The sequence below is a fragment of the Salmo salar genome, chromosome 23 (genome assembly GCF_965601325.2).
Source record: "Salmo salar chromosome 23, fSalSal1, whole genome shotgun sequence".
NCBI classification, from domain to species: domain Eukaryota; kingdom Metazoa; phylum Chordata; class Actinopteri; order Salmoniformes; family Salmonidae; genus Salmo; species Salmo salar.
The window spans coordinates 9140404-9155984 of record NC_138313.1 but is presented as its reverse complement, the minus strand read 5'-3'; the positions used below and the strand labels follow the sequence as shown (position 1 = coordinate 9155984).

Genomic DNA, 15581 nt, shown 5'->3' with positions numbered 1-15581 from the left:
TGAGTTCATGTGTTCCTGTTTTGATGGAAGGTGGTTTGGTTTCACGATGGGAATGCGTGTCTATATGTGTGTGTTCTAGGAACCTGCTGTATGTGAACCCACACAGCCTGAACTTTGCCAACCGTCAAGGCTCAGCCCGGAACATCACAGTGAAAGTGCAGTTCATGAACGGGGAGGACCCCAACAACGCAATGCCGGTAACAATGACACACACACACACACACACACACACACACGAGAATGCTTCTTAGCCCACCCACCCACAATAATTCCTCTTAGCTCACCCTCCCACGAGAATGTCTCATAGAGTTATTAGTGTATTTTGGTGCTTTACCAGGTACCGCTGCACAATCCTAGACTGAATGGTGTTCAAGTATATTTGAGCTCTGTTACTAAAGACATCATTTTAACACATGCAGACAAACATAAGTCTAATGTCCACTGTATGTTGCCTCTCTTCCTCTGTAATTCAACCCCTGTATGCTGTTCTTCATCTAAGTTTATTTCTTGTCTCTCTCTTCCCCAGGTGATTTTTGGCAAGTCTAGCTGTGCCGACTACGCCAAAGAAGCATACACTGCTGTAGTGTATCATAACAGGTGAGGGACTCCGATCCAGCTTTGACAATTCACTGATGTTTCCATTTTGTATGAAGTGTGCTTAGGCCCTTTCTTAACCTCTATGGGCTAGGTGGGACGCTAGCGTGCCACCCGTGGTGCACTCCATCAACAGCAGGTGCATTTCAAGAGCGGCAAATTTGAATCCAAATAAATGTCAAAATTCAAATTTTTCAAACATACAACTATTTTACACCCTTTGAAAGATAAACATCTCCTTAATCTAACCACGTTTTACGATTTCAAAAAGGTTTTACGGCGAAAGCATAAATTTAGAGTATGTTAGGACAGTACATTTACAAGAGTTGTGTGTAATGTTTTGTCAAGTCAAAGACAGGGTCACCAAAACCATAAAACCAGCTAAAATGATGCACTAACCTTTTACAATCTCCATCAGATGACACTCCTAGGACATTATGTTAGACAATGCATGCATTTTTTGTTCTATCAAGTTCATATTTATATCCAAAAACAGCGTTTTACTATGGCATTGATGTTGAGGAAATCGTTTCCCTCCAATAACCGGCAGTCAAGTCAGCGTCACAAATTAAATAATTAAAATTAGAAAACATTGGTAAAATATTATATTGTCATTTAAAGAATTATAGATTTACATCTCTTGAACGCAATCAACTTGCCAGATTTAAAAATAACCTTACTGGGAAATCACACTTTGCAATAATCTGAGCACTGCGCCCAGAAAAATACGCGTTGCGATGTTGGGGAGATCTAAAATCGAAAATACTATGTAAATAATCCATTACCTTTGATTCTCTTCATCAGATGTCACTTCCAGGTATCACAGGTCCATAACGAATGTAGTTTTGTTCAAAAAAGCTCATCATTTATGTCCAAAAATCTCCGTCTTGTTAGCACATGATCTAAGCCAGCCGGACTTCTCGTCATGAACGAGGGGAAAAAATATATTTACCTTCGTTCAAACATGTCAAACGTTGTATAGCATAAATCATTAGGGCCTTTTTTAACCAGAACATGAATAATATTCAAGGTGGACGAATGCATACTCTTTTATAACGTATTGGAACGAGGGTACCCAACATGAACTCGCGCGCCAGGTGTCTAATGGGACATCATCGTTCCATGGCTCTTGTTCGGTCAGATCTCCCTCCAGAAGACTCAAAACACTTTGTAAAGGCTGGTGACATCTAGTGGAAGCAATAGGAAGTGCCAAAATATTCCTCAGCCCCTGTGTTTTTCAATGGGATAGGTTTAAAGGTAATACAACACATCAGGTATCCACTTCCTGTCAGAAAATGTCTCAGGGTTTTGCCTGCCAAATGAGTTCTGTTATACTCACAGACACCATTCAAACAGTTTTAGAAACTTTAGAGTGTTTTCTATCCATATATAATAAGTATATGCATATTCTAGTTACTGGGTAGGATTAGTAACCAGATTAAATCGGGTCCATTTTTTTATCCAGACGTGCAAATGCTGCCCCCTAGCCCTAACAGGTTAAAAGAAGTATGCACAGTACCAGTCAAAAGTTTGGACACCTACTCATTCAAGGGTTTTTCTTTATTTTTCCTATTTTCTACATTGTAGAATAATAGTGAAGATGTCAAAACTATGAATAACACATATGGAATCATGTAGTAACCAAAAAAGTGTTAAACAAATCAAAATATATTTTATATTTGAGATTCTTCAGATAGCCACCCTTTGCCTTGATGACAGCTTTGCACACTCTTGGAATTCTCTCAACCAGCTTCATGAGGTAGTCACCTGGAATGCATTTCAATTAACCTCTCTGGGCTAGGCGGGACGAATTCATCCCACCTACGCAACAGCCAGTTGAATCCCGTGGCGCGATTTTCAAATACCTTAGAAAAACTATTACTTCAATTTCTCAAACATATGACTATTTTACAGCATTTTAAAGACAAGACTCTCGTTAATCTAACCACACTGTCCGATTTCAAAAAGGCTTTACAACGAAAGCAAAACATTAGATTATGTCAGCAGAGTACCCAGCCAGAAATAATCAGACACCCATTTTTCAAGCTAGCATATAATGTCACAAAAACCCAAACCACAGCTAAATGCAGCACTAACCTTTGATCTTCATCAGATGACAACCCTAGGACATTGTTATACAATACATGCATGTTTTGTTCAATCAAGTTCATATTTATATCAAAAACCAGTTTTTCACATTAGCATGTGACGTTCAGAACTAGCATACCCCCCGCAAACTTCCGGCGAATTTACTAACAATTTACTAAATTACTCACGATAAACGTTCACAAAAAGCATAACAATTATTTTAAGAATTATAGATACAGAACTCCTCTATGCACTCGATATGTCCGATTTTAAAATAGCTTTTTGGTGAAAGCACATTTTGCAATATTCTAAGTACATAGCCCAGCCATCACGGGCTAGCTATTTAGACACCCAGCAAGTTTAGCCTTCACCAAAATCAGATTTACTATTACAAAAGTTTGATTCCCTTTGTTGTCTTCGTCAGAATGCACTCCCAGGACTGCTACTTCAATAACAAATGTTTGTTTGGTCCAAAATAATCCATCGTTATATCCAAATAGCGGCGTTTTGTTCGTGCGTTCCAGACACTATCCGAAATGGTAAATCAGGGTCGCGAGCATGGCGCAATTCGTGACCAAAAAAATCTAAATATTCCATTACCGTACTTCGAAGCATGTCAACCGCTGTTTAAAATCCATTTTTATGCCATTTTTCTCGTAAAAAAGCGATAATATTCCGACCGGGAATCTCCGTTTAGGTAAACAGAGGAAAGAAAACAAAGCATTCGGTCGACGCGGGCACGAGCCTGAGTCTCACAGTACTGTAACCAGCCACTACCCAAACGCGCTACTTTGTTTCAGCCAGAGCCTGCAAAGCCACGATTCAGCTTTTTGCTGCCTTCTGAGAGCCCATGTGAGCCGTAGGAAGTGTCACGTAACAGCAGAGATCCTTTGTAATGGATAGAGATAATCAAGAAGGGGAAGAAATGGTCAGACAGGGTACTATCTGTACAGAATCTTCTCAGGTTTTGACCTGCCATTTGATTTCTGTTATACTCACAGACACCATTCAAACAGTTTTAGAAACTTTGGAGTGTTTTCTATCCAAAGCCAATAATTATATGCATATTCTAGTTACTGGGCAGGAGTAGTAACCAGATTAAATCGGGTATGTTTTTTATCCAGCCGTGTCAATACTGCCCCATAGCCCTAACAGGTTAACAGGTGTGCCTTGTTAAAAGTTAATTTGTGGAATTTTTTTCCTTAATGCGTTTGAGACAATCAGTTTGAGTTTATTTTATTTTTACAGGGACAGTGCACATTAATCAACGTTTCAGTAAAAGTGCCGGTTTTAGCCAGCCGGCTAATTTTCAACCGCAGTCCCTGGGCAGGTTACTAAAAACAATTACAATGTAGACAATCATTTAGCAGTGAGCACACGCAGAGCATCATAGGACAAGCAAGACGTAGCATACAGACAGAGCAACATAGAACAAAAAGCAACAAGACAAGATCCATAAATGCAACAAAGTGTTTCCACACCTCACAAGCTACAGACAACAGACAACATGGAAAGCGGCAATACATAGCTAGGGATTATGTTCACAAATCTGATTGACCTTTAGCCATGTCTTCATGCTTTTTGTGAAAGTGTTATGTCTGTTATGTCTGTTATGTCAGTTGTGTGTGTCTGATGGCAGTGTATTCCAGACATGGGAAGCTCTCACAGAGAAAGCGGATTTACTAAAGGTGCTTTTCCTTAAGGGAACTATACAGTCACCTCTCATGGCAGACCTTGTGGATCTGCTGCCATATGTTTGGGTTTTCTGTTTAACAAAAATACTGAGTGGAGGGGGAGCCAGGCCATTTAGGATCTTGACTACAAGACATGCGTCGGTGTATTGCACAAGATTTTCCCAACTCAGGAGCTCATGATTTCTGAGGATGTAACAGTGATGATGGCTATTGGGCTTCCTATCAAGCACTTTGAGAGCCTGTTTGTAGACAGACTGAATAGGTGTTAATGTTGTACAGCAAGCTTGGGCCTAACTAGTCAAGCAGTATGTTAAGTGGGGGAGTATCATAGATTTGAAGTACAGTTTTGCTACCTCTGTAGTCAAACAATTTCGTATAAATCGGAAATTAGCTAGGTTGAATTTGGTTATTTGAATTACTTAGTTGTGTTGTGAATTACTTAGTTGTGTTGTGACAAGATAAGGGTGGTATACAGAACATAGCCCTATTTGGTAAAAGACTGAGTCCAGGAACAGCTCAAATAAGCAAAGAGAAAGGACAGTCCATCATTACTTTAAGACAGGGGTTCTTAAACTTTTTCAGCCTGGGACCAAAATGAGAAATTCTGTGTTTTCCTGGGACCCAAGCTTAGGAAAATAAGCAACTATACATAAATATCGGTACATTTCATTGCCCTTATGCCTAAAACAAATGAAATATAGACAAAAATAAATAACAATTAAATGAAATATCCATATAAATATAAAACCCATTTAAAAACACTCACATATCTGTCTAGGTTGTAACTGTTGCTGTTAAATACAATAAATCATTTTCATTCTAAACTGATTGATCACACAGATGAATAACAGAACACACACACAGGCTTTTTGATAGTGCAACCCTAAGTAACAGTACAGATGAAAAATGATCAGGCCTACTGTACATCTTACTGTATAAATTATTGTTGAAAGAAAGTCTGGGTTGGAACTGTCGCTGTTAAAATACAATACATATTTTTATTCTGAACTGGAAGAAGCTGATTCTGGGCTCCATTATTGACAGTACAACACTGAGGTCATGCTCAGCCTTGAAACTGTTTCTGTACTTGTTTTTTAAGTATGTCAGAGTTGAGAACACTGAGGTATGTGGTGCCAAACTGGATCAGAACATCTACTGCTTTCTCAGTCAGGCAGGAGACCCCTTCCTGCTGTAGATGAGCAACCCAGAACTGTGTGAGTGTTTGCCTCAAAAGCATCTTGCTTCAATCAGTTCATTCCAGTTCAGAGTAAAAAGTATTACTTGTATTTTAACAGCAACAGTTCCAACCTAGACTAGTTTTCAACAGTAAGATGTACAGTAGGCCTGATCATTTTTCATCTTCATCTGTACTGTTACTAAGGGATGTTAGCTTGCTTTGGCTAATGTTAGCGATTATTTGTGTACAAGGCCAGGGGATTGTTAGAAAGATAAACTCACATCTACTACTATGAGTTAGTAAGTACTCCCTTATTTCTGCTTATCACCACCTGTTTTAAAATGACAACAATGCCTTGCTAGCTGACTGACTTTTCCATTGTCGAAGCACTACTAAGCACTTCCCTGCACAAAACGCATTGTGGGCACTCCTCGTTATAAGTTTGTATGAAAGAGCGAGAAACTCAGCGCTGTATATGCGTTTCATGACAATTTGAGCTCAGTCAGAACTTGTGGCTAGCATGAGTCCATTTGACGACAGAGGTTAGTGATGGCGAGTGGGAATGACAAGTCAGTGGCTCACAGCGAATCATCTGTTGCTGAATGACAGTGCTGCATTGTGTGTCGCGGAGTGATCTTCAAGAAAACTGCAGAAAAAAGATCCTGTAAACCACGAAGCACACAGGCCTCGCTCTCCCTCAGCTGCTAAACTGAGCAGAGCCCGCAGATGCACTTGGCCAAATAAATTCCAGTAATTCATTAAATAATTATAAATTTACTCTGACACGTCGCGACCCACCATTAACAGGCCCGGGTCGCGACCCATACTTTAAGAAAGGCTGCTATAAGACATGGTCAGTCAATCTGGAAAATTGTTTAAAGGTTTCTTCAAGTGCAGTCGCAAAAACCATCAACCAACCAGTGCTATGATGAAACTGGCTCATGAGGACGGCCACAGGAAAGGAAGACCCAGAGTTCCCTCTGCTGCAGAGGATAAGTTCATTATAATTACCAACCTCAGAAATTGCAGTCCAAATAAAAGCTTCACAGAGTTCAAGTAACAGACAGTATCTCAACTGTCCAGAGGAGACTGTGTGAATCAGGCCGTCATGGTCGAATTGCTGCAAAGAAACCACTACTAAAGGACACCAATAAGAAGAGAATAATATTGAATTCGCTAGCAAGCTTATATGAGACTCGTTTCAGGAAACCACTTTAATAAATGGAACACTAGTCACTTTAATGCCACTTTAAGAATGTGTACATATCTCGCATTACTCATCTCATATGTATATACTGTACACTATTTTTTACACTATATCCATTTGTACACTATATCCATCCTACCCTGCCTTTCTAAGGTCTTCGAAAGCCAAGTCAACAAACAGATTACCGACCATTTCGAATCCCACCGCACCCTCTCCGCTATGCAATCTGGTTTCAGAGCTGGTCATGGGTGCACCTCAGCCACGCTCAAGGTCCTAAACGACATCGTAACCGCCATCGATAAGAAACAATACTGTGCTGCCGTATTCATTGACCTGGCCAAAGCTTTTGACTCTGTTAATCACCACATCCTCATCGGCAGACTCAGTAGCCTTGGTTTCTCAAACGATTGCGTCGCCTGGTTCACCAACTACTTCTCTGACAGAGTTCAGTGTGTCAAATCGGAGGGCCTACTGTCTGGACCTCTGGCAGTCTCTATGGGGGTACCACAGGGTTCAATTCTTGGGCCAACTCTTTTCTCTGTATACATAAATGATGTCGCTCTTGCTGCTGGTGAATCTCTGATCCACCTCTACGCAGACGACACCATTCTGTACACTTCTGGCCCTTCTTTGGACACTGTGTTAACAACCCTCCAGACGAGCTTCAATGCCATTCAACTCTCCTTCCGTGGTCTCCAACTGCTCCTAAACACAAGTAAAACTAAATGCATGCTCTTCAACCGATCGCTGCCTGCACCTGCCCGCCTGTCCAGCATCACTTCTCTGGACGGTTCTAACTTAGAATTTGTGGACAACTACAAATACCTAGGTGTCTGGTTAGACTGTAAACTCTCCTTCCAGACTCACATCAATCATCTCCAATCCAAAGTGAAATCTCGAATTGGCTTCCTATTTCGCAACAAAGCATCCTTCACTCATGCTGCCAAACATACCCTCGTAAAACTGACCATCCTACCAATCCTCGACTTCGGCGATGTCATTTACAAAATAGCTTCCAATACCCTACTCAACAAGCTGGATGCAGTCTATCACAGTGCCATCCGTTTTGTCACCAAAGCCCCATATACTACCCACCACTGCGACCTGTACGCTCTCGTTGGCTGGCCTTCGCTTCATAATCGTCGCCAAACACATTGGCTCCAGGTCATCTACAAGACTCTGCTAGGTAAAGTTCCCCCTTATCTCCGCTCACTGGTCACCATAGCAGCACCCACCTGTAGCACGCGCTCCAGCAGGTATATCTCTCTGGTCACCCCTAAAGCCAACTCCTCCTTTGGTCGTCTCTCCTTCCAGTTCTCTGCTGCCAATGACTGGAACGAACTACAAAAATCTCTGAAACTGGAAACACTCATCTCCCTCACTAGCTTTAAGCACCAGCTGTTAGAGCAGCTCACAGATCACTGCACCTGTACATAGCCCATCTATAATTTAGCCCAAACTACTACCTCTTCCCCTACTGTATTTATTTATTTTATTTATTTTGCTCCTTTGCACCATATTATTTATATTTTATCTTTGAACTTTCTTCAAAGTACAAATCTACCATTCCAGTGTTTTTCTTGCTATACTTTATTTACTTTGCCACCATGGCATTTTTTTGCCTTTACCTCCCTTATCTCACATCATTTGCTCACATTGTATATAGTCTTATTTTTTTTTCTTCTACTGCATCATTGATTGTATGTTGTTTTACTCCATGTGTAACTCTGTTGTTGTATGTTGTCGAACTGCTTTGCTTTATCTTGGCCAGGTCGCAATTGTAAATGAGAACTTGTTCTCAACTTGCCTACCTGGTTAAATAAAGGTGAAATAAAAAAAATAAATAAAAAATAAAAACACTGTATCCTTCACTATCTATTGCATCTTAGCCACTCTGTCACTGCTCATCCATTTATTTAAGGTTAAATATTCTCATCCCATTCCTTCACTAGTTTGTGTGTATTAGGTTTTGTTGTGGAATTGTTAGATATTACCTGTTAGATACTGCTGCACTGTCGGATCTAGAAGCATAAGCATTTCGCTACACTCGCAATAACATCTGCTAACCATGTGTATGTGACCAATAAAATTTGATGTTGATTTTCCTCGTTGGTTTAGCCACCGAAAAAGACAGGGACCTTCCCGCTAGCCATGATTGGCTGAGATAATGGTTGGTCTGGACATGTCGAGAGATGATTTTGGATTGGTCTGCCATGTAACACGCTTCTGTCTATAACATGAGCTGGTCAGTATATGTAGGTAATCCTTTCTAACGCAGTATTTTTGAACGATATCTCGTAGTAGAACTGCAAAAAGCAAAGGTGTTGCTCTCCGGTGGGATTAGAGTATGATAGCTAGGGAGATGGAGAAAATTATAGCGTTTGATTGCAAATATTGAGGGATTTGAAAATTGAACACATCGAAGGCTGTTGTATAAAACACCTGTCTCCGGATTACATCTTCAAACTAAGGGCAACCATGGCATCCGTGACAGAAGGAGAAGCGTCCATCCATGGACAGTCTATTCAGACCCCTTGACTTTTTCCACATTTTGTGACATTCCTGCCTTATTTTAAAATTGATGAGGAAAAAATGTATTTAATCAATCTACACACAATACCCCATAATGACAAAGCATAAACAGGTTTTTAGAATTATTAGCAAATTTATATTAGCAAGCTAACATTGAACCAGTTTCATGCAGGGTAGTAACGTTATGAGTTGGGATTATGTTTCATTGTTTAGCTAGCTACATGTTTAAACAAAAGTCTCCACTATGCAAGTAACCATTTCAGTGGAATGTTCATGATGTCACTGCGACAACCGTCGATAGACGTTGCTGGTAAATTTGCTCTGGCTATCTACTCTGATTTCAGAGCACTCTCGTGTGTGTGCCAGAGCACAGAATAACTGACAAATTTAAGAACGCTCAACACCTTTTGAATATGGCCGGTGTCAGTAAACGTTGGCAAATAAACGTAATAACATTTTTGCCAGCAGCACAGTTACGGTCACCAACGCTCTGGATAATATGAAAACAGCCTAACCAGCTCTGCAAGGACGAGTAAAATGGTCAGAGTGAGCTGTTCTATCAGGTTTGTGTCTGGAAGTAGCAAGCCAACGTTAGCCAGATAGTTTGGGTGCTTGACTGCTGCTGTTAGGTCAGAACGCTCGGATCAACCCTACTCCTCGGCCTACTCCTCGAAGTTTTCGAACGGACAATCTGAGAAAGTTATGAGTTTACGAATGCCCAGAGCGCACTCTGGCACTCCAGATTGAATTTACGAACACATCCGTAGTATAAACCAGCCTTTAGTATTGACATCTTTGATTGTTTAGTACATGGCGTCACATGTGAATCCTTAAAGAGATGGGTGGGGTTAGGGCTTAAGAGGGTGTGAACGATGCTGAATATGAGTAGACAAAGAAGAGCTCTGCAGTAGGTGTACCAAAACATTGAAGGGCCATTTTCGCAAAAGTGAGGTTACAGGTTTATCAACTTTCAAATAATTACTTTCCCATTGTTCCTCAACTGCAGTGTATAAAATAAAATGTTCTAGCTCTAAGTCTGTAGTTTTATCCAATGTAAAAAAAAAAAAAAAGAAAGAATTTCAAATTTTGCTACATAAGCTCGAGCCGGTCGGTCACACATTGTCTTGAATGTGATTTTCTGAAGAGGCTGAAATTGAGCCTCCCAAAAAGTGTATAGGTTATAATGGGTTAGCTGAAGGCTCAATCTGTAACCCCATTGAGGGTTACTCTGTCAGATGTACTCAGGTCTTCCCCCTCTGTATGATCTGACGGTCTTATTTTATCCTGATTTTACATTATTTAATGTAGAGATTTATCTGGGACATGGTCATGCTTAGTAGTGATTGGGGGGATTATACAGTTACACATCGCAGGTAAAATATTTTTTTTACAGAACAAGCTCTATTTTCGTGGCCTCTGGTACATTCTAATGCCTTGATTCCACCCAAAATACGCAGCAAAATGATTGAATATTTTATCAAGGCTACTGCCCAGATTGGTAAAATGAGTTGTGGTATTGTGTAGAAAGACATGACTTTACAATTTTAAAATGTTAATTTACTGAAAATTCATTGTATTGTTTGTTCTTTCGATATCGTCGAGGCCTAGGTTTATATGATCAGGACTATTTTCTAAGTGGAGAACATTAAACCTTGAAGTCTCATTTTCAGTTTTACTGCAAGATATATGAATTGCCACAATGTTTGTTCTTCAAATTATGTATTTTATTTCATCAGAAAAATGTACTAAAAAGGGCATATTATCTTGAAAAATAAACAAAGTGATGTTTTAAAAATAAAAGGGTTATATCAGTCTTAAGTATTATATCATTCTGATTTTACTGAAATTAAGTATCATTCTCATATTTAGACCAGAATGAGGCTCTCTCGCCACTACCTATTGTTGCACTTCATTGAACGTTTTCATAATGTATCTGCAAATAATCGCCAAAAAGCCTACCAGTGTGCAAGTTAAGGAGCCAAATGAACCGCACTCAACAATGCGATTTGGTAGGCTACACTGACGAGTCATTCACTGCCAAGTCCCGCCATTTTTATATTCTAGGAATATACAAACAAGATCTTTGGTTTACTTGTCCCAGTACGATAACATGGACATATACAGTGGCAACAAAAAGTATGTGAATCCTTTGGAATTACCTGGATTTCTGCATGAATTGGTCATAACATTTTCTGATATTCATCTAAGTCACAACAATAGACAAACAGTCTGCTTAAACTAATAACACAAACAATTATACGTTTTCATGTCTTTATTGAACGCACCGTGTAAACATTCACAGTGCAGGGTGGACCCTTGGATTTAATAACTGGTTGACCCTCCTTTGGCAGCAGTAACCTCAACCAAACATTTTCTGTAGTTGCAGATCAGACCTGCAAAACGGTCAGGAGGAATTTTGCCTCTTTACAAAACTGTTTTAGTTCAGCAATATTCTTGGGATGTCTGGTGTGAACTGCTCTCTTGAGGTCATGCCACAGCATCTCAATCGGGTTGAGGTCAGGACTCTGACTGGGCCACTCCAGAAGGCTTATTTTCTTCTGTTGAAGCCATTCTGTCGATTTACTTCTGTGTTTTGGATCATTGTCCTGTTGCATCACCCAACTTCTGTTGAGCTTCAATTGGTGGACAGATAGCCTAACATTCTCCTGCAAAATGTCTTGATAAACTTGGGAATTCATTTTTCTGTCGACGATAGTACGCTACCCAGGCCCTGACGCAGCAAAGCAGCCCCAAACCATGATGTTCCCTCCACCATACTTTACAGTTGGGATGAGTTTTGATGTTGGTGTGCTGTGCCTTTTTTTTTCTCCACACATAGTGTTGTGTGTTCCTTCCAAATAACTCAACTGTAGTTTCATCTGTCCACAGAATATTTTGCCAGTAGTGCTGTGGAACATCCAGGTGCACTTTTGAAAACTTCAGATGTGCAGCAATGTTTTTTTTGGACAGCAGTGTCTTCTTCCGTGGTGTCCTCCCATGAACACCATTCTTGTTTAGTGTTTTACGTATCGTAGACTCGTCAAGAGATGTTAGAGAAGTCTCTGGAACATGCTAAGTCTTTAGCTGAAACTCTAGGATTCTTCTGCGCTGTGCTCTTGCAGTCATCTTTGCAGGATGGCCACTGCTGAACTTTCTCAATTTATAGACAATTTGTCTTACTGTGTACTGATTAACATCAAGGCTTTTAGAGATACTTTTGTAACCCTTTCCAGCTTTATGCAAATCAACAATTCTTAATTTTAGGTCTTCTGAGATCTCTTTTATTCAAGGCATGGTTCACGTCAGACAATGCTTCTTGTGAATAGCAAACTCCAATTTTGTGAGTTTTTTATAGGGCAAGGCAGCTCTAACCAACATCTCCGATCTCGTCTTAATGATTGGACTCCAGGTTAGCTGACTCCTGACTCCAATTAGCTTTTGGGGAAGTCATTAGCCAACCTCAAGTGGTCACCAACCTTTTCTGAGTCAAGATCACTTTCTGAGTCAAAATGCATGCCGCGAGATCTACAGCTCTGATTTGTTTATTAACATGACTTAAAAAATGTAAGCCTATGCAACATTAACCAGTTAAAAACAGTACTGTAGCAATGAGGTTTGTGCAGTAAGCTATAGGCCCAATACATTATCACCACATACTGGCTTTGCGTGAATTTACCTGCCAATGAATGCATTGTTGTTCAGGACATTTTCTTTAATTATATTTAAACATTTGAGGTAGGCTATATGATCACACCGGTAATAGATCCATTGTTGAATTACTTGTGAGGAAGAGCTGAGTGAGCACACATTTAAATAATTAGCTTTTTATTTTTACTGGGCTGATGGTGCATGCATCTGATGGTCAGTCTCAGTGGAGGGAGAGAGCAGCAGACTGAGGGTCCGTCTCTCAACATCCCTCGGCTCTCCCTTTCCTCCACTGACACTGACCAAAGAGACACCGTCTTCCAGCTGATGGCGAAACTCGAGTCGCACCGCATTATTTCTGCCTCATGCACAAATTTATGTTGTTACTCCTATGAACAGAGAAAGTGAAATATTCCTTGATGTTAAAAAAGACCCAAACTGCTAATAATAACAGCGCAAGCCTATATATACACTTTCCTACTCAGTCATTACTGCTGCACTGCTTGTTGTAGCGCTGAGTGGAAATCTGAACACTCATTTTATGACTTATAAAAGTGTTGACAGTGCTGAGTAAGAACTTAAACATGAACTCCCTCATAAAAACAGCAGCTCTTTGGTGTATTCGTTGACGGTCTCTCTCCAGTCATGGTTTTGAACGTTTTGAAATCTCACAGCATCAATTTTGCCGTAGCTTTCTTTCATGCCTGCTATGTTACTGCAGACTCGGTTATCTGAGCAATCTGATTGGTCAGCGGTAGGCTTATAGTGTACTTGATTTCCTTTCTGGGCCCACCGGGAAGGCCCAGTTTGTACCTTCAGACACATGAAACTGCAACAGTTTGCCTACCCAGCGCGTAGGGCAGTTGAATTTGCTGCACCTACCATCAACAGCCAGACACTTTTTTTTTTTTTTGGAAAACAAAGCTTTATCGTTGGGTTTTTTACAGAAATGTTTGGCGAATGACTAGAAAATCCTTGGAGATTGACAAGTCGCCGTTTGGTGACCACTGGCCTAGGGGTTCACATACTTTTTCCAACCTACACTGTGAATGTTTAAATGATGTATTCAATATAGACAAGACAAATACAATAATTTGTATGCTATTAGTTTAAGCACACTACGTTTCTCTATTGCTGTGACTTAGATGAAGATCAGATCAATTTTGATGTCCAGTTTATGCAGAAATCCAGGTAATTCCAAAGGGTTCACAAACTTTTTCTTGCCACTCTAACTACGTTGTGTGATTTATGAATGGCAAAGGGATATAGGAGATTGACTTCATTCACTCAGCTCAACACCTTTGATAAACTAGTCAACACTTGCTGTTCGGTCATCAATGAAAGGGGAGGGGGAATGACATGTCCTCTTAACTGCTTATAACACATTCTGTTTGTGATATTAAGATGTTGACAATGTGTATTAGATTTATTTAGGAAAAGTCAAGGACATGGGGGACATGAATTTAAAAATGGCAGAGTAATAAAACATGTACATTTGTTTTGCGTCCATATGACGCCTTCGGCTTTTCTAGTGTTAAGGATTAACATAGTTTAAAAAAAAGTTACCACAGATTTTGAAAGGTTTCACCTTTTGCACTTTGGATGTTTGGGGTTTAATTCTCTCGGCCTGTCCAATAATGTTATATTTTCCCTTAGGGGAATAGGTTGCTCAGGCTCCTTCACTCCAAAGGATGTTTTTACCCTTTTATCCACAATCTATTTTATCTTCTCCATGAGAAAAAGGCTTGCTCTGTACTAATTTAGATGTTTATTCTATAGCTATTAACCCCTTGCTTCTTTCTTTTCAGTCTTTAGTGTGTTGTTTATTCCTATAAACCTCTGCCCTAACCAACCGTAACATTTAGATGCTTATTCCTTTTACAGCCCTTATTCCTTTTACAACCCTAACTGACCATGACTCTGTAATGGTTGTTGTGCTTCTCAGATTCCCTGACTTCTCTATACTCCTTTTTAGATGGCTATTCCTATACGACCCCAGTCTTTCCCAGACGTTTATTTGTTATAAAGCCCTAACCAACCATTTTAATTCAACTCTGTGTGTAACGGTTGTTGTGTTACCCCCAGGTCCCCAGACTTCCATGATGAGGTGAAGATCAAGCTGCCGGCTTCTCTGACTGACCACCACCACATCCTGTTCACCTTCTACCACGTTAGCTGCCAGCAGAAACAGAACACCCCTCTGGAGACCCCCGTGGGATACACGGTAACTACTGCACATATATGCACGGGCATGTCACACACACAGGTACACAAGCACACACACATGCCTTTTGTTATCAGGCCCTAATCATCTGTTTTTCACTCCTTAGTGGATTCCTATGCTGCAGAACGGTCGTCTGCGTACAGGAAACTTCTGTCTGCCTGTGTCTCTGGAGAAACCTCCTCAGTCCTACTCTGTTCTCTCCCCCGATGTTCCTCTACCTGGGATGAAATGGGTGGATAACCACAGAGGTGTTTTTAACGTTGAAGTGACATCCGTTTCCACTGTCCACACACAGGTATAGCCTACCACAACCAACATTTTCTGTTGCAAAACGTTTTGTTACAGTGTGCCTCAACTGAACACGACCCAGGTATTTCATACAAAGGACCCCCTACACTTTCCATTCACTACCTGGTATAC

The 15581-nt window shown here is 40.4% G+C and overlaps 1 protein-coding gene across 11 annotated transcripts in view; it reads left to right on the top strand.

Annotated features, from left to right (window-relative positions):
- LOC106584026 (dedicator of cytokinesis protein 7) overlaps positions 1-15581 on the top strand; it is a 105927-nt gene that overhangs the window by 44712 nt on the left and 45634 nt on the right. For all 11 annotated transcript variants that reach the window (XM_014168813.3, XM_014168812.3, XM_082967904.1 and 8 more), the window contains exons 14-17: positions 80-197; positions 527-597; positions 15023-15161; positions 15268-15456. In XM_014168813.3, the coding sequence (XP_014024288.3) occupies positions 80-197; positions 527-597; positions 15023-15161; positions 15268-15456 (517 nt within the window). The remainder of the gene's footprint in view (positions 1-79; positions 198-526; positions 598-15022; positions 15162-15267; positions 15457-15581) is intronic.